General features: G+C 49.9%; 1 protein-coding gene across 1 annotated transcript in view; it reads right to left on the minus strand.

Annotated features, from left to right (window-relative positions):
* Positions 1–6,570: 6,570 nt before the first annotated feature.
* The window catches only part of TIMP2 (TIMP metallopeptidase inhibitor 2), a 50,441-nt gene continuing 30,544 nt past the window's right edge, over positions 6,571–26,467 (minus strand). The window contains exons 2-5 of the mRNA XM_059907243.1: positions 20,633–20,733; positions 18,416–18,524; positions 10,859–10,983; positions 6,571–9,530 (exon numbers count right to left, since the gene is read on the minus strand). Of these exons, the coding sequence (XP_059763226.1) occupies positions 9,333–9,530; positions 10,859–10,983; positions 18,416–18,524; positions 20,633–20,733 (533 nt within the window). The 3' untranslated portion in view covers positions 6,571–9,332. The remainder of the gene's footprint in view (positions 9,531–10,858; positions 10,984–18,415; positions 18,525–20,632; positions 20,734–26,467) is intronic.

Below are 26,467 nucleotides of genomic sequence, written 5' to 3' on the forward strand. Positions count from 1 at the left end.
CCAGAAGGGGGTGTCCTTTCGAGGTGTCCCACAAGCACCTCGAAATTCACCATGCCCAGAAACGCCCCCCCCCCCCACCGCCCCCACCAAGCTGCCTCTCCTTTCTGCCCTGTTGCCTACTTGGGCTGCTGTGCTGGAGCTCAGACCAAATCCTTGCCCTTTTCAGCTGGTTTCCCAGTGGGTCCGGCCACTTGGGGGCACTGCTGAGACTGGTGGGCAGAGGAAAGGAGAAGCAGACCTTTTCTTCCCCTCCCTCTCTGCTTTGAGTGGAGTCTCCAGCAGCGGCTTCAACGCCATCCAGAGAGACATACTGTGGTTGCAGCCTCCCACCTGGCCCCTCCCTGGGCTCTGGTAGGGCAGCCTACAAGAGCTGCCCCTCCTTCTGCCCCTCCACCCTCGAGGTGCTGACAGCTTCCGCTGTTCCCTTCTTGGCTTCCCAGGGAGTTTCTTCCATCAGGCTGTCACCAATCCCTACCTTAATCCCTGCTGTTTTAAAGGCTGTGCAGAGTGGTTTTGGAGTTCCTGGTTGGACCTGGACTGATGCACACAGTAACCCCAACAATCACCTGCCTGGCCGCATCCTGGACTCCCCCTCTCTCCCTCACCCCGTGTAAATTCTCAACAAATTTTGCTAATTTTACTTTCCAAATATTCCTCAAGCCATTCCCTCCCCTCGGTCCCATTGCCCAAGTAAAGCCGCTCTCCGCTCTCTCCTGCATTACTGGCATAGAGCCAAGTCCGTTGGTCAAACTGCCAAACAGAATAATATATTTAAAAGGCCTACCTGAACCCATTTCACTCTTGTCTGAAACCCTTTCCTGTCCACCCCTCCCCCTGCCTCCTGCTGATGGGAAAGCCAAGCTCCTTCGCATGGTCTCTAATAGCCTCCCAGGGGCTGGCTTTTGCCTGCCTTTCCCCCTCCTCCCCAGCCATTCCCTGCCCTACATCCTTCAGCAGAGCTAAATCCAAGTGCCCCTCAGGCCCCAATCAGGCTGTCTCTACTCCAGGCTCAGGTTGGTCTTTGGCCTAAAATTCCCTTTCCCACTTGTCCTTCAACCACCTCCTCTGGTGCCACCTCCTCCAAGAGGTCTTCCTGGATTCCCTCCATCCCTGCCATTAGGTTGGTGTTGCCTTGGGCTGGTGGCACATTCCACTTATACATTCATTTGGAATGTTCTCTGGACTTCTCCTCCTTCCCCCACCATGTCTCATTTCATTGGTGTGTCCCTGGGCTGGTGTGCTGGAGGTACACTGTGGATAAATGTGAAATCCAACTAAATGGCAAATAAAATGCTAGAGATGAGACAACTGAATAATCTCTAAATCCTGAAAGAGAAAACTGGAGAAACACTGAAGATGAAAGAATAAGGTATTCTCAATTTTAAAAAATAAAGCTGTAACCAAAATGAATCAAATTAGAACTTACCTTAAAAAAGATGCATTAACAAAGTAACAGTACTGTTGCCCAGAAGTCACCTGGGGGCTCCTTACTTTGGAGGTCGAGGTAAAAGGGACTGGACCCCTCCCCCGGTTTCACAGCCTGTAGATGACCAAAGATTTAAGCTAATTTCTGGAAAGACCTATGTCACATTTCTAACTGTAAAGTAATCATTGTTCTTCTGACTTTTACGTCAGTCATTGTGAGTTTTGGTTCCTATGAGCCACTCCTGCTGGGCCTACACAACCCTGACAATTTCCAGTTTCTAGAAACTGCCAAATTAGATCCAAACCCGGGTCTGGTTGAACTCACCAAGGAAAAGCCATGTGGCAGGGCTCCAAGAGTTTTGTTTTAGGCCTCTTTCCCCTGCATGCAGATGGGCTGCAATGGAATTGGGCCTGTGTTTGGCGGTTTGGCCAAAAAGTAGCCAATGGACCTTAAATCCCTGTGCTGGCCTTAAATGCCTGTGTTGGCTGTGGCCACTCGCCTGCCTCTTCCTTCCCCTCCCAGACAAAGCTTCCTCTCTAAGAAAACTCACCCAGCGTAAATGCCACAGGTGTGTATTTTCCCTGTGTATTTGAGGGCAGCTTTCCCCACCTGCTAATACTGAAATCCTGCTTGAATCCTTACGGAAGCCGTGAGATCCCCCATCCCCACGGCTCTCATGACACCTCTCTGCACACCCGCCTGCCTCCCCCAAACTCCCCCACAAGGCCTCTCACTTGAGCCATGTCTGGGACTGCCTGGGAAGCAGGTGGGTAGAGGCAGAGTGGCCACGGCCAGAAGCTACCTGTTGAATGGTGTTGAATGGTTGAACGGCGACTCAGTCCGTCTAGTACCTGGGAGTGGAGGTGGTAGATGTCACCCCCAAGCCAGAGAGGCTAAGAATCTATGGTGCCTCCTTCCCTCCTCTTTCTGGCTGAAAACCAAGGACTCCGAGGCTCCAGAAGGTGGTGAGGGACACTGAGGGACAGAAGGCAGGTCCTGAATCAGCCATGGAGGGCGCCCACCAAACATCCCCATTGGTCTTGGCAAGAAATAAACTCCTTTGTGTTAGTCCCTGGGATACTGGGCTCATTTGCTACGGTATCCAGAGCTGCCTTAGCTGGTACACCTTCGCTCTCAGGTCACAGGAAGGTAGGATAAGGCTTTTGGGCCCCAGGGTTGTGGGTGTACTGCATCTGAGGATGAGCCCTAGCAACTGGGAATACGGCAGAGGGGGTTTGATATACCTCGTGTGGTCGGAAGGGGTCCCATAATGACAGGGCGACACTGCATAGCAGCTTGCCCAGGACAGTGCCGCTTTACACCCCTTGATCCTACTAATTGTTAACAGCGCCCGCTTTCTCTCTCAGAAGCGTCCTGGTTTGGAAGAGAAAGCACATAGGGATGAATTTCCCAGATAATTGAATTTTATTCTTTTTTTAAGTTTAGAAATTACAACTTGGAACAAGGTATCTTGGTGTGATCAAGTGTCTTCACTGAGACTAGGATTTTGCTGTTATCATTGTTTCAAAATTCAGAAAAAGGGAGAGAAATTTGCCTTTGTCCTGGGGGGGAAAAACACATAAAAACAAACCACTACAAGGCTCTTCCTGCGAGTGGAAGGAAAGGGTCCCCACCTGCTGCTGGGTGGGCGTCGATCTGCAGAGGATAACCTGCTTCCACCTGAGCCACGGCCTTGTTGGAGTCTCCGTCCATGGTCCTTAGAGAGGCTGGGGAAGTAGGGCAGGTGCATGTCCTACTGAAGAGCCGGGCCCAGGATTCCGACTCTGCCTGGGTTCAAATCCCAGCTCTAGCGCTGAACGGCTGGGTGACCGGTAACTCAAGCTTCCCAGGCCTCGGTTTCCCTGTCTATCCAATGGGAAGGTGAGAGGGCCACCCCTCAGAGTTGGCAGGTGTTAAATGAGGTCATGTACGTGAAACCTTTAGCACAAGTCCTGGCGTGGGATAAATGTTAGCTAAGACTGGAATTATTAGGTTTATCAGAATGATTTCCTAAGCAGTTGCCCCTGGGAGTTTAGGAGCGGAGTCTCCTGGACGGGGGACAGATCATGGAAGAAGATGGGAAGGACTCATATGCGAAAAAGAGTTATCACGGCAGGCCCGAGACCTCTCTCCCCCCGGAAGGCCTGCTTCCGAGGTCTGGGAGCGTGGATTTCTAATTAAGAGTGGCTCCTGTGCCCCAACTGTTTGTGGATGTTAAAACCTGCTTCTGCTCTGGGAGTCTGGGGTTTTGCTACACGCTGGGCAGAGGGCGCCAACCTGACCAGCACCCAGTACAAACGCTGGGGGCTAAGTCTCTAGGGAGCCTCCCTGGTTGGAATCTTGTTCCTGCTGCCCACCCCCCCAGCCCCACCACCCAACTTCCCTTCAAAGGACAAAGCGAGGACACGTTGATTGGCCTAAAAATAAAAACGAAACTTCCCGCTTTCTTTCTAGGTCATGTATGCAGCATTACCCCTGCCTCCCATCCTGGATCCTGTCCTCAGATCCTCCATAACACTCGCCCTTTCTCTGATTTTGACCCCCACGTGACACCCCACCATTCTGCAGACACCGACTTGGATTTGGTCCACGCTACTGTTTCATTTAATTAGAAAGAAACATTCCTCCAAGTTGTTACAGAATGAAAACATGCAGAATTATCTCCTGTTTCTGAATGTCTTTTTTTTCGTTTCCCCACAATTTGTTTCTTGGAGGAAAAAAGCTGCTATTAGAGCTAAATGATTCCCCAAATCAAAGCACTGCCTTTCACCGCGAGATGATTCAAGGCAACTGCCTGTGACAGGGTGAGCTGTGGGTCGGCTTGAAGCTTGAACCCAAGGCCAGAGATAGACCGGTCCGTGAACTTGAAAGTCGTAATGTAAAACCATGGCAACAGCACGTCGCTGTTAGGATAAAGCTGACCCTACTGAAATATTGCAGCTCCACCATCTTGGTTTGATTTTAAGTTAGATCAGATAAACAGATCCAGGAATAATTAGGAGGGAAAAGATAGTGCCCCTCACACGTCTGAAGGATTTTCACCAGCCCTGATGGTTCTTCCACTGCCGCCCTGACCCCCACCCCCCCGATCGTGGTCTCGCGAACTGGATCCTGCAGAGGCTGCTGCTGTGTTTCCAGTTTGAACCCACATGTGTCTGTTGGGGGTTCCGACCAGAGAGCAGGTTGTCCTCAGTTGCCCACATTGCTCTTCTTTCACAGAATGAGTAAGGCTGAGGGGGAAACAGTGGTGTCTGGTAGAATCCCTAACAATCTGGTTACCCCATATGTGGGTCTTCAGACTGATTTAAAACTGCCTGCAAAGATCAAGAAAACTGGGAAAATTGTTGAAACTGGATCATGAGTGCATGGAGTTCGTTTTGTCATTCTCTGTGTTTCTGTCTATGTTTGAAAATTTCCACAAGAAGTGTTTTTAAAAAGTCACATTTGACCTAAATACATAAAATGAATGAAACGTTTGTGTTAAGACCCCAAATGTGGTCTGCAGGTTGGGATGGGCACCAATGCCAAGTAAGGTCATTTGTATGACACAGAAAGTGTTTGTATTATTCAATATTATTCTAATATGCCTCTGAACCATTTCCCCCATAGATCTCATCATATGGAAAAAACAATCCAGATATTTCTGCAGTGGATGGCATTTAATGCTTTGTCTCACTAACTCTTTACTGCCTCATGAGGCAGCCATGAGTTTGTTCTTGCTGATTAGGGATCTGCTACAGAAAATGGCAAACATGAATCTTCCAGCTTGTCCCTGGAATAACAAATTCTACAAGTGGGCCAGAGGGTGGTCACGTGTTTGAACATACCATGAACGGACTTTCATATGGTGACTCACAGTGATATGAGACTCAGTTAAAGTTTAAATGATGATGGGGGGACTTCCCTGGTGGCGCAGTGGTTAAGAATCTGCCTGCCAATGCAGGGGACACGGGTTCGATCCCTGGTCCAGGAAGATTCCACATGCTGCAGAGCAACTAAGCCCATGTGCCACAACTACTGAGCCTGCGTGCCACAACTACTGAAGCCCGTGCGCCTAGAGCCCATGCTCCGCAACACGAGAAGCCACCGCAATGAGAAGCCCGCGCACAGCAACGAAGAGTAGCCCCCACTCGCAGCAACTAGAGAAAGGCCACACGCAGCAACGAAGACCCAACGCAGCCATAAATAAATAAATAAATAAATAAATAAATAAATAAATAAATAAATTAGTTAAAAAAAAGAATGATGATGGGACCATTTTTCCCAGCTTGAGGGGGAGAGAAGGGAGGCAGGGCAGGGGGGCAGGGGAGGGGACTTGAGGGGGCGACTGCAATGTATGGACCTTATTTGGATCCTGATTCAAAACAACAAACTATAAAAAAGCATTTACGAGACCATCAGAGATGTCTGAACACTGACTAGATCTTCCATGACATTCATGGATTCTAATTATGTTTTCAAGGTGTGATAAAAGTATTTCAGAAATGTTTTAAAAATAGTTTTTGCTTTGGGACTTCCCTGGTGGTCTAGTGGCTAAGACTCCACGCTCCCAATGCAGGGGGCCCGGGTTCAATCCCTGGTCAGGGAACTAGATCCCACACGCCACAACTAAAGATCTCATGTGCCGCAACTAAGACCCGGCGCAGCCAAATCAAAAAATAAATATTAAAAAGATAGTTCTTGTTTTTTTAGAGATATGTACTGAAACATCTACAGATAAAACTGTTTGGCATCTGGAATCTTCCCTTCCTGATAATCTCAGGCAGGGTGGTTGGGGGAGTGGGTGCAGGCAGAGGAGAAAGACGGTGGGTTCATTGTGGAAGATGCAAGATGGTTGCAGGGCTCTGCTTTCATGTGTGAGTGTGTGTGTGTGTGTGTGTGTGTGTGTGTGTGTGTGTGTGTGTGAAGTGCTCCATAACAGAAAGGGAGAAGTATGTGCTGAATGAAGGGGTCCCGTCCTGCCTCTTGGCCAGTTTAAGAAACCATATTCACTGTCGTCTGCCCCACTCTCTGCCACATCCCACATAGGCCTCTAAGCACCCAGGCCTGCTTCTCAGGGGATAAACCAAGCCGCACCCTCCCCTGTTCCTAACCTAGAAAGCGGCAGCTCGGAACGTCGGACAAGACCACACAGAGAGCCAGCGTTCTCGTTGATAATACTGTTTACTGTCCACGGACCGAGCGGTCACTCGAGAATGACACAAGGCATCGGAGACATGCGCTGTCTGCTTGTCGACTTTCAACAACTCTCACGTGTTCCCAGCACAGGAAGGTCTCAGACTTCATATTCCAGCAAAATCACATTGCCCCAAAAGTAAAACAAAACAAAACAAACAAACGAAAAAATCCAAACAAAAACGAACAAGATCAACAAAGCTTTAAATTACGGCGGCAAGTCCGATATTTCTTAATACTTATCAAGCAAAGATTTGGAAATAACTACAATGTAAACTTTATTTTAAATATTTTGAGTTGCTTGCAGAAGACAAGAATAGAGGGAGGAAAGAGCAGTGCTTAGAACATAACATATAAATTAAACAATGCTGAATGGAGAGCCTTCTTAAACTATATATATATGGCAATTATTTACTGTTGAGGGTATTTGAGTGGCTTCTCTCGGCCACCACCAGGTACTTCATCTTGACTTTTTTTTTTCTGCTCAGCACGGCTACAAGACTGATGTGCGTAGACTGAATATAAAGGCCACCTTTTAGAACCAACCTACTCAAAGATTCTTTGCTTTGTAATAATTGGAACTGGAGAACAAAAGATGGGAGATGGAAAATCAACGATACTCAAGGAACTGAAGAAAAGGTCTGAAGGAATCACCATCATAGGCTAGCTACCGCGCCATTTCCACTCTGGGTCCAATGCTCCCACGATGCAGAAACCTTTGAAAAAAAAAGGTGCGAGTCTAACCCCTACCAAGGGTAATAAAAAACACAGCACAGGAATGATTACAACTGATGTCAGAAACAAACCAACACATTAAAAAAAATCAGCAGAAACAGGAGTAAATGTTACATATGATAACACCGTACAGGAAGCAGACGGGGGTGGGGTGTTATACTGATTGGAGGGTCTGGTGTTCTCGTATATACTGAAATCACAAGGACTGGTCCATTATGACATCTTACAAACTTTCTATCACTGTACAGCATGAAGACGCCCTTGGAGCGGGCTGGATTCCTGGAGAGTCCCCTAGTCTGCCCTAGAAAGGGAGTCATCAAAATCTGTGCTGACCAGGTCCCGGGTAGGCATGGGGGCTGCATGCCACTGGTGGGGGGGGGGGTCAGGGGTCTTACAGGTGCTTTGGGGTCACCGCAGAATAGAGCAGGCTTAGAGGATGACTTTGGAAGAATTCTGCAGAAGGACCACTCCCAGGCTGACAGACTTCAGTTTCACTGTGTGTGTTTGCATAGTGTGCATGATAAACTCAGAACAGTTTATCTTTAGAACACAAGTGGGAAGAAAAAGGAGATTATCTTTACTGTTACTGAGAAATTTCTGCCTCTGCTAACTCCCATTTTACTGGCATCAGGAAACCACCTTTAGGGAACAGATAGGTTCCCTAGTTCCCTATGAACTTTCTTAACTGAGAAATCTTCGTAATACAAGAAATATAAGCAGAGGTGGGTACACCTGTAATTTGGGTTCACATATTCTCTAAAAATTCATCTTTAGAAGAATGTCTCTTAAAGCTGGCCACAGAGTCCTGCAGGCCCAGAAAGCAATGAGAATTTTACTGACGCCACCTCCCTCCAAAATCCGTCCTTCCCTGGGGAGGACTTCATTCTACGCTTCGTTAACTTCACTCTCGGGAACCCCCGCGTGGCACAGTGACGGTCAGTCTTTGAGGGAGGTCATACTCTAAACCTCTGGTACCTGCTTGGGGGCCTCTGAGGCATGTTGGGGGACAGAGCGGGACCCAGCTTTTGATGTCCTCAGGATGTGCAGACGGCACAGCCAGCTCATGCCACCAGCCACACACAACCCCTTGCCAAGCAAATTCGTGCCCCTCCACCTGGATGCCACAGGCCAGAAAGAGAAGCAGGGAGCGAGGGGCCTCAGCAGGTCAAGAAGGAACTACAAGGGCAGCCAAGCCCCGCGCCCGCAAATGTCTGCCCCAGGGCAGAACGTGGCAGGTTCCGCCAAGGGCTGGGGTGTGTGTTGGGGGCCAGGGATGGGAATCAAAGGACTTGGCTGGAGCTGAAGCTCGCTGTCCCAGCATCGCTACGGGGCCTGGGAGGGAGGCTCCTGATGGAATTCTGCAGATTAATACGATTAACTGGGGCTCCGTCAAGAGCAAGCCACCGGTCCAGGGCTGCTCCCAGACACACAGAAGTCACAGGTACTGGGAGTCCGTGGTGGGCATGGGGGAGTCTGCAGGGGTACAGGGCACTTACAAGGGGCAGGGGCTGCCACCCTAGGGCCAGAGGTGGAAGCTGCAGGAACTGAGGGACATGCCCCTCTCAAGAGGAAAGGGACCTGGTAGGCCTGCTACACAGTCTGGCAACGACCCTCAAAAGTTTCTGCAAAATGCACACTTCCAGGCTCTGCCCTGACCAGGCTGGGGGACCCTTAAGTGCTGCCTGCTCAGCGTTTGTGACAGTGCCAAGGTTGGGCCTGGGAGGGAAGCCCGAGCGTCCTGCCCCTGCCCGCGCTCAAGGATGGGAGACCGAGTTGCGCAGTGTCCAGGCTGGCGGGTGGGGTATGGGACCCACCTCTGCCTCCAGACCCACAACGATGTTGAAAAGGAAAACGGGGGTGGGGAGGAGAATCACACTAATTTAGACCCACTTGGATGACTGTTTTATTCATGCTGTTTCCAGGAAGGGATGTCGGAGCTGGACCAGTCTGAACTCTTGGAGGCTTTCAATTGGCCACAGGGGTGCTGGTGGCCTGCTTACGGGTCCTCGATGTCCAGAAACTCCTGCTTGGGGGGTGCCGCTCCACGGTACCATGCACAGGAGCCGTCGCTTCTCTTGATGCAGGCGAAGAACTTGGCCTGGTGCCCGTTGATGTTCTTCTCCGTGACCCAGTCCATCCAGAGGCACTCGTCCGGAGAGGAGATGTAGCACGGGATCATGGGGCAGCGCGTGATCTAGGAAGGGGGACGCAGAGGTGGATTCAGTCAGGGACCAAGGCCACTCATGGGGGCATCTCCAGAACCTGGCAATGCACCTGGCGAAGGTGCTCAAGGGCAATTTGCAGAGTGAATGACCAAGCGAGTGCACCAGGAAGGGAGGGAGCTGGGACTGGAGTCCAACCTGCTCCATCAGTAGCCTTTCCTGAGCCCCATACTCTCCAAATGGTAGTAGGCAGCCTGCCCAAGGTGGGACAGTACACTGTCTCTGCACCCCCAGCTACTGCAAACGCGCCTCCATTTTGGGCCATCTGGTCTACCTTCTCTGAGCATGACAAACTGGCTTCAGCTCAGCCCTGCCCTCCTGGGAGTACAACAATAATAACAATAAAGGGTCTTGAATCTACTGGATAGGTTCAAATCAAATTAAAAGGACGTTGTCTTGCTCCCAAGCACACATGGGTTTAGAGGGGATCGGCAAGTAGCATTTTGGCAAAAGAACCTGAGTTCACAGGAAGGTGAAAACCTTCAGGCCAAGCAAAAAAAAAGGAGGAACTTGTTTCTTAACTTCATGTTAGGCACAGAGGAGTTTGCTGGACTTACGTGTAGCTGTAGGTCGGAATTCACGTTCTGAATGAGCGAAGGACAGGAGGGCCCACCTACCAGGATGGGCAGGAGGGCTGCACAAGCAGCGCCAACCGGCATAGGCCAATCCCTGCAGCCTCGCACAGGGCCGCGCTGGGCCAGCATCTTCTGGACCCAGACTCGCATCCTGTGCTGGGGCTGGGGGAGGGGCAGTGCTGATGCGTTAGGAGACAACAGGATGGGAGCCTGTGGGCCGTGAAGGAGGTCTCACTTTCTATGGCTGCTTCTAAGCATTAGCGCCGCTGTAACTGTGTTTGGTGCAACCTCTGGGCCGCTTTTAAGAGGGGCTGGGGCTTCAGCACACAGACCCCACATTTACACGGACCCATGCGTCGAAATGGCTGGTATGTTGGCAAAAGCATAGCACCCGGGACACCCTTTCACAAGGCACACAAGTCTCTGCACTTGCACATTTGTAGAAAGATACTCCTAGGACCATGTTCTCCCCACAAAACTCCTCCTCCTAGAAGGCTTCCTTCCTAGAAGCTATAGGCCACATGGCCAGATTCCCCATACCTCCCAAATGTCCCTGGCCGGACATCCTCACTTGTGGGTAGGCCACACCTCCCCAGAGCCCTGGCCTAAGTTGGGACCCCGTGGATTGAGAGGCCCAGGAAAGCCAGGGATCAAATCCCAGCAGTCCACCCACCTGGAGGAGGTGGTGATGAGGCGAAGCCTGGGAGGAGGTAGTGGTGGCTTACCTTGCACTCACAGCCCATCTGGTACCTGTGGTTCAGGCTCTTCTTCTGGGTGGTGCTCAGGGTGTCCCAGGGCACGATGAAGTCACAAAGGGTGATGTGCATCTTGCCATTCCTCTCGGCCTTTCCTGAGTAGACAGGGGTCACCAAGCTCAGGACAAGTTATGGGTTCTCATCCTTCTGCATTTGGATGCGGCTTGGGCATGGGGAGGGTCAGTTCTGACGGTATCGTGTGCTGTGGGCTCAGTTGTGTCCCCTCCAAAATTCAGATGTTGAAGCCCTTACCCCTAGCACGTCAGGATGTGACTGAATTAGGAAAGAAGGTCTTTGAAGAATTGATTAAAATGAGGTCATTAGGGTGAATCCTAATCCAATAGGACTGGTGCCCTTACAAGAGGAAGAGATTAGACACAGACAGACACAGAGGGACGACCATGTGGGGACACAGGGAGAAAGTGGCCATCCACAAGCCACAGAGAGAGGCCTCAGAAGAAACCAACCCTGCCAACACCTTGATCTTGGACTTCCAGACTCCAGAATTGTGAGAAAATAAATTTCTGTTGTTTAACCAGTCTGTGGTTTTTGTTATAGCAACCCGAGCACACTCATACACCGTGGAATATTTATTCTGAGTATAAGAAGAATGCAAGCTCACTGTAGAAAACTTAGAAAAGTTAGGAAATAATTTTTAAAAACTTCTCTCTTTTCATTACCTAGGGCTAAATTTTGATGCATTTCCTTCCAATGTTCTTTTATGCACACGTATTCACACACAAAAGATAATGTTGTACGTAAATTGTACTCTTTCCTGTTTTTTTTCCACTAAATATTTATTCCTAAGCATTTCCTCCATTTGATGTTGAACTTGTAATTCTGGGTTGTTCCGTTATGAACAGTAAAAACAGAATTTTATAAAATCAGAAATCTGCCCTGAATTCCTTTTATTGGGGATGATGAGACGCTGTTGGTACCTTAGGCTCCTGCCCTCTTCCTCCTTTTGTGAAGAGTTCTCATTGGTGACAGCCCGGGCATTAGCTGAGCAGGAGAAAAAGACAAGCCAGTGTATTCTGGTGACTGACAGATCCTAACAAGGGCCAGGGAGGTCATCTAAAATCTTGTCCCTCCTGCTACAATGGCACCTTGTCAAGAGGCAAAGATGCCCAGTGATGACACCAGAGCCTGGCAGAGAGCGACACGCGATTCCCTCAGAGGCAGACAGGAGCCCCGGGCTGCACCCTGAGCACCTCGGCTTGACAAAGCTGCAGTGCATCCGACTTAATGATCTCAGGCATAGCCCTGGCCACGAACAATCTGCTAATAGAAACATAGCTCAGCGAAGCGCTGATGCAGCTTGTCGTCAACTGCGCCCCGTCAGGAGGGGAAGTGAAACAGAAATCTATTGCCAGGGGAAAGATGAGATGGGCTGCCTGAGGCCTGAGCGGCACCAGTGACATCCTTTGCCACCTGCCTATCCTTTGCTGGGCAGGTGGCAGGAAGCAGTCCCCAGATATGAATTCTCATGCTCGTCTTCTTTAAACACTCCTCTTACCCTCAGGAGCTCTATTTTTCCTTGTTATCTGTTTAGAGTTGTATGACATTCCAGGTAAAGAAAAGGATCAAGGAGCAGAATGACTACCGTAGCATTCATTCTGATCCTAATAACTAAAAAAATATACATCTGGGTGGCCTTAAACTTCAAAAATAGCTATTTTTTTTTTTTCTAGGCCTGTAGCTATTTTCTATGAGTTCAGAATAGATGAGGAGCAAAATGGACAGATGGCAAGTAACTCCTTCCCACAGCCTGGTTTCTTCTGGCATTTACTACCTTGCCCAGCCTGGTCATTCATCAGAGGCAGGCTGAGTACTCATTCTAGCCCCTCCCTCCAGACTTCCGCAGCAACTTCCACTGCGTCACGTGACTGGCACCAATATCCCACTTCACATTGTTCTTTGCCTTTCTTACGTATCTTGTTCCTTAACCAGCTCATAAACATGAAGGGTAAGGGTTGTGTCTTAATCCATTTTTATCCATAGTTCCTTGCACATAGTAACGGCTCAATAAATGTCTGCTGACAATGACGTGGGTATCTGTTCTAACAATGTGCTTCATTATCTTTTTCTTGCTGTCTTCCTCTTTAATCTTTTCACCACCAATTCAAACTTCCACAGAGAACGGACAAAGGCAGGGCATGGAGACGAAATGGAAATTGTATAGTTTCAGTGGTCCCAGTTACTGGGCTCACATGAGCTTTAACTGTCACGTGTAAATGGTGTAGCATCTCAGAATATTAAAAGGCGATCCCTTTCAGCAGGGGTAATTAAGACTTGGTTGGGCACGTGAGCATCTGTCTGCCTTGGAAAAAAAGCAAAGTCTTTCTTGGCTACAGAAAAACAGGAATTAATTAAAATTTGTAACTGAGGGTTGTATGTTTATTTTTCCTTCCGGAGGAGAGGACTGTAGAAGAAAATTACAGGGCCGATTCCATAACGGTTCCTGAACACAAGCGTCTCACGGAGCCAACTCAACATGTGAATTTGACTCATCAGCCCAGGAGGAGGTGGGCTGCCCCAGGCTATGTGGTCACTCGTGGGGCTGCAGCCAGCGCTGGCTGAGTGGTTTACTGTGCCCCGTGATTCTTGGTTAGCCCATTCCGACTCCAGGAAAACAAGATCTAGAGTCTGTTCTTTAGAAATTAAACACCAGATTTGTTCCAGAGCTGTCTCGCTGAGCCAGGGAAGGAAGTCAGATTAGAGAGGTCCCTCTGTAATGGGGTGAGTCAGCCACCAGTGGAAGTGCCTTTTATTAATCTTATGTTCCACGGCCAGTTAGGGAACTAAAATGTGTCCCATGTCACTTGCTTCCTTCCAATACTAAATGTGAGGTAGTCAAGATGATAGGCACACAGTTACCACGTGAATTCCTCTTCAAGTGTTTTTAATTTTTATTATAAGTGGAGCTACAATTTGGATGGTTTCATGTGTAGCAAGCTTCTGAAATGTGTGTGGCAATTACTTGAATAACTGTCTTCTCATTCAGCCTGGGGACAATTGAAAGGGCCTGTGGTAGGAGCAGCACAGGTCACATACATGTTACATGTTAAATAGCACATATGAACGGCTGAGCTTCCGCGTGGGAAAAATATCAACGTTATCACGAGTGACTTGAAATTATGAGGCTTTCTGCATTTGACTCACAATGCTCCCTTTGGACATGAAGTCTTTCCCTTTCCGAAAAGGGTCTGAGCACAGCTGATTTTCCCTCCACGTCCCCCAAAAGAAATAAAAGCAACCACCAGCAAAACAATCACCACGCGGCCACCACGTGGACCTCCACTCTTGTCCTGGACCCACCTGCTAAGCAGCCCTGCGGTTTCCTTGCACTCTCGGGGTAAGCGGAACGGGACAGGACCCAAGCCCCACGCTCCGCGGAGACACTGCTGGGGCTCCTGACTGCTGGATATAAGCCATCTCCCCGTCCTGCCCCAGGATCCGGCCAAAGGGCCCCATGGTCTGGACCACCCATCTCGTGGAATAAAGGGTGGTGCCCCGCTCCTCAGAATCTCGGGGCAAGAGGCAGGTCTGACTGACTGAGAAGGGTGCCAGGAGATGAAATAATGTCCAGAGGCTACTGACCTTGAGGGAGGTGACCAACCATGGCTGCTGGGGCTCAGCTCTCCTGAGTGTGTGCAGACTGGCTATTTGGCACCTCTGGAACAAAAGGTCTGCCTTGACCCAGAGGAGGGCAGGTTCTCAGTCCTGGCTGCACAATGGACTCTCCTAGGGAGCTTTACAAATGCTGATGCTGGGGCCGCACCCCTGGAGATTCTGCTTGAATTGGTCTGGGGTGCCGCCTGGGCATCAGGATTTTTGCAAACTCCCTGTGGAATTCCAACGAGCAGTGCGTGTGGAGGACTGCTGGGTTAGGCGTTGGGGGAGTGAGACTTCTAAACCTGGACCAATGATGGAAGAAGCAGAGTGTAACAGACCCAGGGGTCAGGCAGACCAGGGTGTAAATTCTGGCTGCACCACTGCACCACTCCCCGGCAGTGTGACGCTGTCAGGGGTGTGCTGAGAAACGCCTGACCAGCAGCTCTCCTGGGAGGAAAAGATCTGGTGTGTAGCATTTGCCCTAATTCTGTGGTGTAAATAATCCCCCTCTGGCCAATTTCAAGCTACCACCATGACATCAACCAAAGTTTAACAGTCGGCTTGAAAGTGAAAGTGGGTTCAGGCACACACCACGGGACCTGGGAACACGGCTCCATCCTCTACTCCTCAGTTTTCCTCATCTGTAAAATGGGGATCATAATAGGGGGTAGTGAGGATTAAATGGAACCCACATGGAAAGCATTTGGAGAACGTCAGCTCCAGGAAAAGGGCACTCCTATTTCTATTAACAGGGAGCTGGTGAAGCCTGATGTAGAGGCCTTTAAGACAGAGCCTCAGCGTGGGTAAGGATTCAGCTGGGCATGCCTGGAAGCGGGTCCTAGCCCACACTGAGGTCGCTTTTCCACCAGGAGCCGCCCACGGCAGGATGCAGCCTCTCCCTCCTTGAATAAGGGCTTCGGCAGCTCTGCAGTTTGGCCAGACAGCCCTTAGAGGGCAGTGTGGAGACCCAGCAGGACGGCTGAGGCTCTCATTTTAAAGGGTGTTAGAGACAAGGACAAAAAAAGGACGCAGAAAATTAGAAGCCTTTGATTTGCTAGGGCGATAAGGTCCCTGAACCAGGTGTGTCTCCGCCAGTGCCATTTCCTGTGCTACTGTGATGTCACAGTCAGGTTGTCAGCTCTCTGCATTGTGATTTTGTCCTCATCTGCTTCTCTCCATTTGATATCATCTTTCCTATTGTAAAACCAGTAGATACTGCAAATGTGAAATGGTGCAGCTGTTTTGTAAAACAGTCTGTCAGTTCCTCAAATGGTGAAACACAGAGTCACCATAGGTCCGGCAGTTCCACTCCTAAGTATCTACCCAAGAGAAATGAAAACACACGTCCAGGCAAAAACTTGCACACACATGTTCAGAGCAGCATTGCTCATAATAGACAAAAGGCAGAAACAACCCCAGTGAAATGCTGAATGGATAGGAGAAATGCTGAATGGATAGGCAAAATGTAGTACATCCATCCAGTGGAATATTATTCGGCCATAAAAAGGAGTGAAGTTCTGATATAGGTTACAACATGAACAAAACATTAAAAACATTAAAAACTTTAAAAAACATTATGCTGAAAGAAGCCAGACACAAAGGACCATATGTTACACGATTCCATTCATAAGAAAGTCCAGAGTAAAGAAATCTACAAAGAAAGATTAGTGGTTGCTGAGAGCTGGGGTCAGGGGAGAATGGGGGTTAGGAAGGTAATAGCTAAAAGGTATAGGGTTTCTTTCTGATGGTGCTGATGGTTGCACACCTCTGTAAATACACCCAGACCCTTAAATTATACACTTTAAATGGGTGAATTGTATGCTGTGTGAATTATATCTCAAGAAAGATGTTAAAAAATAATAGGTGCTCAAAATAAAACGTTTAGGAAGTTCAGAAGGGCCTATAAAGGAAGGAAAAAAATCTCCCATTATCCCCAAGGAGAGGGACAAAAGTCTTGAGGTAATGACAAAGAAACTCACGGAAGCAGGTGCTGGATGTGAGCATTTTGTGGAAGGGAGGGAGGTACTTGTCCAAGGAGAGATTCCAGAAGCCTCCTTGGCCCCGCTGCACCTCCCTCCCTGCAGCACCGCCCTTGCATGGCCAAGGTCAGCACCTTCTCCCGACACTACATCTTCTGGGTCCTGGCATCTGCTAGGGTCTCTGCCTCTTTGTACCTTTTAAGCATTCACTCACTATTCACATTTCCCCACGTGTGAAACTTATCTTACTTTCTTTAACTTCTTCTCCTGTCCCTCCCGGGTGGGTAACATGGGATTCCTGACAGCAGGGCCCCAGGATCTCTCCTCCTGAACCTCCTGCCATGCCGAGCACAGAGCTAGGCACCTAGTGGGCACCTGCTAAACATGTGTTGAAATATGTGAAATAACCTGGATGGAAGAAAATCCCCCAAATCATCGAGATTTGGATTTGGAATTAATTTTATGATTAAATTGGGATTTTGGGAACAAAATAGGATGTCGGTCTCGGGGAGGTGTCCTGTCTCTTCTTTTTTCTTAAGTTTGTGATCTGACTCCTACTTTCCCTAGAAGCGGACAGTGAGGTTCCTTAGCTGACCCGGACAGCACCGGCCAGAATAGGGGCCACCAGCTGCAGATGGCTGTTCACATTTACATTTAAATCAATTGCAATGAAGTAAAATGAAAGCCCCGGCCCCTCAGTTGCACCAGCCACAGCTCAAGTGCTCAGCAGCCACGTGTGGTTCATGGCGGCCATACCGGACAGCACGGGCATACAGCATTTACGGCATCACTGGAGGTTCTGTTAGAGCGGGGGGGGGGGGTCTCATCTCGGGGTGATTCTGCCCCCGCCCCGGGAACATTTGGTGATGTCGGAGACCCCACGACTGGGGGGAGGATGTCACAGCAATTAGTGGGTAGAAGCCAGGGATGTAGCTAAATATCCTACATGCATAGGAAAAGCCCCCCAACAAAGAATGATCTGGTCTCAAATGTCAATAGTGCTGATTGTGAGGACACCTGCTCTGGACTCTGGGGGTGAAGCCTAGGTGGGTGGGCAGAGGAGGCAGTAGAAAGAAGTAAAGGGAAATCATTTTATGTAAGAATAAAAGAATATAATTTTTAAAAGAGATGCAATGATAAACAAAACGTGGTCTATCCATACAACGGAGTATTATTCAGCCTTAAAAAAGGAGGAAATTCTGACATTTGCTGCAACATGGCTGACCCTTGAGAACATGATGCTCAGTGAAATCAGCCCATCACAAAAGGGCAAACGCTGTAGGATTCCACTTTTATGAGGCCCTTAGAGGAGTCAGGTTCACCGAGACAGAAAGCAGAATGGAGATCGCCAGGGCTGGGGCGAGGGGGAGTTTAACAGGCATGGAGTTTCAGTTTGGGAAGACGAAAGTTCTGGAGATAGATGGTGGTGATGGTTGTACAACAGTGTGAATGTGCTTCATGCCACTGAACTGTACACCTAAAAATGGCTAAAATGGTAAATTTTATGTTATATATATTTTATCACAGTAAAAAAAGAGGGATACAATGAACAAAGCAGCAGGTGAGTAGAGAGCATAATAATAATACCAAGAGATCTAAAATGAGGTTTCAACTCTCCTTCCCCGCCTCCTGTCCAGGCTTGAGCACTTCGGGCATCTCACCTCTTTGCGTCCACCTGACCTCAAATTTCCTATGAATACTGGTTTACTTTGCTCCTTCCCATCAAGTCACATTGGTTCCACTATTCTAACAAGGGGAATGCCGAGGACAGGAGAAAATTCACTAATTCTCTGATGGGAATTAGGCAGGGAATCTCCGAGACTTCTGAATAGCACTGTGCGTACGTCAGGGCTCTGTTCCACTTCGAGCCGCCCCACCTCCCCGCCCCTGGACGGTCTCTAAGAACGTTCCATGCCCATATCCACATACACACCTGCAATGAGATACTCCTTCTTTCCTCCAATGTCCAGCGAGACCCCGCACACTGCGGAGGAGGGGGCCGTGTAGATAAACTCTATGTCCTTGTCAGGTCCCTTGAACATCTGGAAAGAGGAGGATGAGGAATGTCAACGAATTGGGCGGCACAGCCACGTTCCCATCCCGAACACAGAGGGGCGCCCCAACCTGCACCCGTGGTACTGCCAACATGGAAAAGGGGATGGAGATGTACCAGCGAGACATTAGAAGACGAGCATTCCTAATGGGCAGGATTCCCTGGAGTCACTCTGATTTACTGCTTAGTGTGGCAGTTGTCACCAGGCTGGGCATGAGACTGTCATCCAGAGGGACCCGCCTCAGATAATACACCTGCTCTCCCTACCACCTGTGAGGTCATCTCAGAATCCCTGGGGAGGGGCTTATGTATCTCCAGGTGATTCTGACCCATCACGGAGGATCACCACTTTTGTGTATTTCCAGGAATTTTAAGCACTGGCTATTTGACGGGGACCAGAGTGGAGAGGCACCTCTCAATTAGGATGCAACTCCCTGGGCAAGTGGAGTTTGACTTTTCAACTTGTGATTTTCTTACAGCCTCTTGGGAACAGACCTGCTGCCCAGGTGAAGGGGTGTGTTGTTCCAGTGCCCGGGCAGGAAGTGAGAAAGCCACAGCCAGGGAGCTCCTGCGGCCCCATCGGGGACAGTGGCAGGCGGGGGCTTGAGTGTGGACTGAGAACTGCCCCTCCACCCCAGTTTTGGGGGTGCAGGCTGCTGGAAGCCGGGTGAGCGGGGGTGGGGGTAATGGAAAGGGGAGCGCACGCATGTGCCAGGACCACACAACAGAGGAGGCTAAACACGGCTGTAGATCACAAACACGCGGGCTCCACGATTCCACACGAACCGCATCAGGACTCTTGCTGTGGCTCAACCGAGATTAATAGCGTTGTTTGGTTTTGGGGGGAAGAGTTTCAACAAGCAAACTCAAATGGAACCTGGTCATCCCAATGTCACGATGAACCGGCTTTGCAAGAGCTACACCCCAACCCATGCCTAGAAAGGTTATAAATGATGTCTATCACCAAAGGGCTGAAAGTGCTTCCTTGCTGTCAACACCTGCCTTTTCACGACCCCTCAGTGAGTGGTGAGAGCAGAGATAACTGTCCTTCCTGCTTCATAAATAGAGATGTAGGCACTGAGACACTGGGTCACCTCTTTAAATGACACAGACACAATGATTAAGCATTTCTTTGACCTTCTGGTAACATTTATGTTCTATTTTTTATTTTTGTAACAAAATTAAATATGGATGGCCACAACTACTAACCAGGTCGAAAAGCTGTCCCTCCAGCTGGAGCCTAGAATCTTCTTCCCTCTTATAGACCAAGTTAGTTATTGTCAACAACAATAACCTTCCATCAGCACTGGTCCTGTCCTCCCAACCTCCCCTCCACGTCCTCCCCTCCCTCCCTCCCTTCCAAATATGGGCTCCTTGCCATATGACCTTGAACACAACCACCATTCTGAAAACCTAACAAATGCCACCGCCCTCTCAGTCTGCAGCCCCCAATGCCTCCCGTCCCTCCCTTCCCCCGGCAAAGCATCTTCTCCGTCACCAGCCAGGCTGCCATGTCCATTTGTTCCTCAACTCCCCTATCTCAGGAAGCTGTCCCAGCACACCTGTCCACAGGAGTCCTCCTCTCTCCAAATCCCCCCTCCTCTTAGAACATAAAGCTAACCAGGCAAGACTAGAGTCCACCCGCAGTTTGGGGGAATTAGGTCATCTGCTCTCACATTGGTCGTGGGCTCCCAGAGGCAACAGCCAAGTTCCCGCTGCCTCTGAACCCGCCATGGAGAGGTGAAGAGGCACTCACAGAACGTTCCACGGATGCTGTGAACTTGGTAACTTAAGGCTGAGGCTCTGCCACTGATTTATATTCATCAAAATGAAGATAACACATTTCTGAAATAACCTAGCTGATGGGAACATACCATGCCCACACGACTTCTCAGCATTTACAGATTAAGGAAAATCAGATCCACTTGTGGCTTGATGCCCTTGCTCCTAGCTGTCTGCCTCACAGGTGGCTGGACCGAGTTCTAGGGACCCAGTGGTGCACTGAGATGGTGGGACAGCCCCGCCCGGTCCCCGGCCCTGCTCCCAAATCTCCCCCAGCTCTGCCCGATGGAGCAACCCAGGGACAGTCGCCGTTACCTTTATTTGCTTGATCTCGTACTGAATCCGCTTGATGGGGTTGCCGTAGATGTCATTCCCGGAGTCCACCTCCTCCTCACTGACGGCTTTGGCCCTGATCACTGCAAAACAAAGACAGAGAGGTGAGCAGAGTCCCCGAAAGACTGTCCTGGCTCTAAGGAGGGGGCAAGGGGCAGCAGGGAGGTGGGAGGTGAGGGGCAAGATGATCCCAGCCCTGGGTACAGCATCGGACTCCATCCCGAGGGGGAAGACCAGGAGTGAAGCTAGAGCCGTCGGTCGACAGGGCCCCAGAGCAGAAGCTCTCGTCCCTCACGACAGGGGGCTGCTGGGGCCGTCACTGATTTGAACAACAGCTCGCTGTTGATGTCATGCTTGAGTGCTCTGGGGCTTCTCTTCCTTCTCCCCCATGTGTATGTGTCTGTGTCTGTGGCTGGGGAAGCAGATAAGCACGCTGACTGCTCTGCAATCCTCATCACGCAGTGAAGGATGGTGAGAGTCCCCGCCCCCCATAGCCTACTGGCAATCAGGCTCTCTTGGGCTGAAGGCAGAGGGGGCGTTACCTACCTACGAGGGGCCCCATCATATTTAGGTTGGGGGTCTTCCATCTAAAAGGTCTATCTTGTCAGCCTCCTAATCTGTCCTCAACGTGTCCCTGAGAGATGTCGCAGGGATGATTCTCTGTAATAACACATATTCTATCAGAGGCACAGCAGAGGAAGGTTGAACATTTTAACCGTTGAATGGGGGAAGGAGACATTCAGGAGCATCTCTAGCAGACATGAGGGACAGATGCCGAGGACAAAGGCCGAACAGAAAGAAAGATGATCCTGGAACGTGACACGAGATGAAGGAGAGGGGAAGAGGTCAGGCTGGGAAGGTTCCGGAATGTTCCCTGGGGCCTGAGGCTGCTCGAGGGCCATGCACCCCAGGGCTTCCTACTAGCAATTAAGCCAGGACTCTGCTCCAACCCATAACCTGACGGGGCGCGGATCAGTTCACCCTGTCGCTTGGGCAGAGCCCTCCCTTTTTTCATTTCGAGGCTTATCCGCTGGTGGCACAGCCTGTTTTAATGGCTTTAAAAGCTTTGTCCTCCAAGATTCGGCTGTTCAGGGTCACGCTGGATGAGGGTCACGTGAGTGTGGGTGTGAGCAAAATAAAGAAACAAGGAGCAGACAGGCTCAGAGGAGCCTCCCACCTCCACTCCCCAGTGGGCGGCTGGAATCTCAGAGCCCCCAGGCAGGGCTGTCTTCTCCCGTAGAGCAGGGAGGCCCAGGCACGCGGATCCCCATCTGTGCCCCATCTCCCTGGACCCCTGAAATGCTCTCTGGATCCCAGCCTGGCACCAGAGCCCCACGCCACAGCCCCAGCACCCCACCCAGGCCCAAACCCATCCTTATTTTTTCTTCTGTCAGCGCTGAGTCATGACTGGCCGAGGCCACAGGTTCCTGTTTCCCAGGCTGAGCCAGCCCCCAACCTACAAAGCCACATCTAGGAAATGCCACCGTAGAACAGAGGGTCTTGCCCTTGGTAGCTGGTCAACCTGATCCCAGCGTCTCCTCCCAGCCCCCACCCATCCTCCCTCCCCAGCACGTGTTATGTTTTTTCAGTCACGTCCCGTCCAGTTCAAACATCTTTTTCGGCCGCCCACTGCCCTCATCTAAAACAGAAGACCCTTTGCAACCTGGTGCCAGCCAGGGACTCTTTCGGCTGCCGTGGTGGCCTCCCGCTCTTGCTCTCCCACCAGTCCATAATACTCCCTGAATCTGAACCTGCCCAGGGGTGTCCATACCTCTAGACAGGCAAGTTTCTTCTGCCTTGAATGCCATCTCCCTCTCTCTGCCTGGAGAACTTCCACTCATCCTTCAAGACCCAGCTGAAATAGCCCTTCCCCATCTTCCCTGTGGGAAATCCTGTCCTCCCGTAGCACTTGGTATATTCCACATCTCTCCTCCACTCTGCTGTAAACATCTGTACCCATCTGCTCAGGGCCCTGGGAGCTTCTAACAGACAGAAGCTATGCTCTAACCACAGAACAGTTAGGGCTCACTATTTGCTGAGCTGACCCTGAGATACTTGGATGGCAGCACAGGTTAGGTTTGTCTTGGTCCCTCTTACGACCTGCCTCATCTATACCTTATTGCAGTGCTGCACAAAAAAGTGTTTATGCGAATCAGTAAACATCAGATTAGTCCTGTCATAAGTCTGCTCTTCCGCAGCGTCGCCCTCAGCTCATGGTATCAAATGAACCAGGAACATCCAACGGAGATAACAGTTCTAAAAGGAGCAATGCTGCCAGATTTTACTATGGTACACCTAATTCTGCATGCTTTTTGGAACTTTTTGGCACTGCTTTTCAGAGGTCCAGCACCCTGCACAATGCTTACTGCATTATAGGTGTTCAATAAACACACTGCTGGCCATTAGAAAATAAGCAAAAAGTCAAAACTACAATGAGGTACCACTGCACATCAGTCAGAACGGCCATCATTAAAAAGTCTACAAATAACAAATGCTGGAGAGGGTGTGGAGAAAAGAGAACCCCCCTACACTGTTGGTGGGAATGTAAATTGGTGCAGCCACTATGGAAAACAGTATGGAGGTTCCTCAAAAAACTAAAAATAGAGTTGCCATATGATCGAGCAATCCCACTCCTGAGCATATATCTGGAGAAAACTATAATTCAAAAAGATACAAGCACCCCTGGGCTTCCCTGGTGGCACAGTGGTTAAGAATCCGCCTGTCAATGCAAGGGACATGGGTTCGAGCCCTGGTCTGGGAAGATCCCACATGCCGTGGAGCAACTAAACCCATGTGCCACAACTACTGAGCCTGTGCTCTAGAGCCCGTGAGCCACAACTACTGAGCCCGAGTGCCACAACTACTGAAGCCCGCGTGCCTAGAGCCCGTGCTCTGTAACAAGAGAAGCCACCCAATGAGAAGCCCATGCACCACAATGAAGAGACACCCCCACTAGCTGCAACTAGAGAAAAGGCCACGTGCAGCAACAAAGACCCAACGCAGCCAAAAAAAAAAAAAAAAAAAAAGATAAAAGCACCCTTATGTTCATAGTAGCACTATTCACAACAGCCAAGACGTGGAAACAATCTGAATGTCCATCGACAGATGAATGGATAAAGAAGATGTGGTATATATATACAATGGAGTACTACTCAGCCATAAAAAAGAATGAAGTAATGCCATTGGCAGCAACATGGATAGACCTAGAGATGATCATACTAAGCGAAGTAAGTCCGACAGAGAAAGACAAATACCATATGATAACACTTATATGTGGAATCTAAAATACGACACAAATGAACATATCTATGAAACAGAAACAGACTCACATAGAGAACAGACTTGTGGTTGCCAAGGGGGAGGTGGGGAGGGATTGTGAGGTTGGGATTAGCAGATGCAAACTATTATATACAGGATGGATAAACAACAAGGTCCTACTGTAGAACACAGGGAAGTATATTCCATATCCTGTGATAAATCATAATGGAAAAGAATATGAAAAAGAATATATATATATGTATAACTGAATCACTTTGCTGTACAGCAGAAATTAACAACATTGTAAATCAACTATACTTCAATAAAATTAAAAAAAAAAAAAAAAAAGAAAATAAGCAAAAACTACTCCCAAACAGCCAAGAGACTCCATTCCATTCCACACATCAAGGTCCATGCATTTTTCTCTTATAAAAGCTCCTACGGCTCCCAGGCAGTCTGAGTTCTTAATTGAAAGGGGGCAGCAGAGGGGCTCCATCCTGCTGTAGCCCCTCCCTGCTGTGTAGCCTCAGGGAAGTTCCCTGGCCTCCCTGGGACTCAGCTGCTCACATCGGAAACGGAGACACCGCCGCCAGTATCTGCACACCATCAAGGTGTGGGAAGACTAAGAGATGGGGGGCACGTGACGCGGTGCCTGACACACGATGCACGTGTAGCTCAGGACAGAACAAAAACAGCACCTCGGAGAAGAATGGTGCGAATTCTTGCATTCGGGGGGTGAGGGGTAAGGAGAGCTGTGCCACGTTCAGGCCTGGGAAGCCCACTCTGGGCGGTGAGGATCCTGGGTCTGGGTCTGATGCAGCTTCCTGATGCACCTGCTTTGGGGTTACAGACCACACACTTGCCTTTTAAAATTTGTCAGAAAAGAAGAGATTGGTTGAATCCAGGGTCCAGAGTTAAGACTAGAATGTTCACTGGCCCCTGGGCTGCCAGCTGCCTGCAGGGAGGTGGTGGGTGGGGTGGGGAGGACCTCCAACTGGGCTCGTCCACGCAGCACAGGAATTCAGATTCTTCAGGGTCTTTGAATTCTGGGTGGGAATCTCAACGTTTTACAAAATGAAAGAGAATGGGGGGACTTCCCTGGTGGCGCAGTGGTTAAGAATCTACCTGCCAATGCAGGGGACACAGGTTTGATCCCTTGTCTGGGAAGATCCCACATGCTGTGGAGCAACTAAGCCCATGTGCCACAACTACCGAGCCCATGTGCCACAACTGCTGAAGCCCGCGCACCTAGAGCCCGTGCTCCGCAACAAGAGAAGCCACCGCAATGGTAAGCCCGTGCACCGCATCGAAGAGCAGCCCCTGCTCACCGTAAATAGAGGAAGCCCGCACGCAGCAACGGAGACCCAATGCAGCCAAAAACAAATGAATAAACAAATAAAAATTAAAAAAAATAAAAAGAGAAATGGAAGGAAAGAAAGTGAAGCAAGAGAGAAAAGAAAGCCCAGTTCTATGGAAACCTTCCCCGAAGTGAACACCCTCCAACCATGAAAGAGAGATGCTGGGCACACACCTGTTCGCGTAGGTGCGAGGGATCCACGGCGCTGAGCTGCTCAGGGCAGCAGGTACCACCTGGGCTCAGCACCACTCTGCATGCGGTGGGGTGGGGGGACACAGGCAAAGCGTTGGCAGCTGAATTGATCACAGCCAGAGGCTCCCACAGGCAAGTTACAGATAGGAGACCTGAGGGGCCCCACAAGGGAGGGAGGGCAGGCGGGGCAGCAGCACAGTGGACCCCGGCCAACTCAGTTGCGGACATCCCGACCCTCAGCTTTCTGCCCCCGGCATGAGCCAGAGTGGGGACTGTCTTCCAGGCCAAGCTCAGAGTTCCGAGTTGGACTGCCTTTTAAGTATAAATTCGATAAAGCATGGGCCCCCTCCTGTTGCCCAAAGGGCAAAAGGGGTAAAGTGTGGGAAGGTCTTCAGTAACAGTCCCTGCCTTCGAGGAGATCCAACCCGGGCAGGAAGATAGATGATGGATAGGAAAACCAAGAAGCACACTCTTTCCAACTGCCAGTGGCGGACAGAGAAGGAGGCAAGAAGAGCTTTCCAGAAATGTGTTTCCTGCACCTAGCGCAATGGGCATAACCCTGAGCTCCAGACTGGAGGCCACTCCAAGTGAGGGATGGGCCTCTCTGAGTCCCAGGCCATTTAAAGGACAGGGCTGGGGAGAAGCAAAGAGACCCAAAGAATCTGGGAAGAAGTTAAAATGGAGGCATGGACTCATGTTTACCAAACACCTACTGCATGCTGGGCTTGGTGTTTGGCCCTGGGGTGGGGGTCAGCCTAGGTCCTGTCCCCCCCACCCCGTGAGTGAGCAGCTCTGCTCCCCCATCCTGCCCCTGGGGAACGAGAGGCAGCAGTAGGAGGGAGAGTCTTCATGAAGATTCCTGTTCTAACCGCTTTGGACGCAAAAATGATAGCCTCTCCCTGGGCTGCTCAGATTTTTTCTTCTTTCTCTTCTGCCGTTAACACAACATCTGGGTTTGAGATCAAGGGTGATACACTGGCTGATGAATTCACTGCCAGATGTTGGCTACT

Source organism: Balaenoptera ricei, chromosome 20, assembly GCF_028023285.1.
Source record: "Balaenoptera ricei isolate mBalRic1 chromosome 20, mBalRic1.hap2, whole genome shotgun sequence".
Classification (NCBI taxonomy): Eukaryota; Metazoa; Chordata; class Mammalia; order Artiodactyla; family Balaenopteridae; genus Balaenoptera; species Balaenoptera ricei.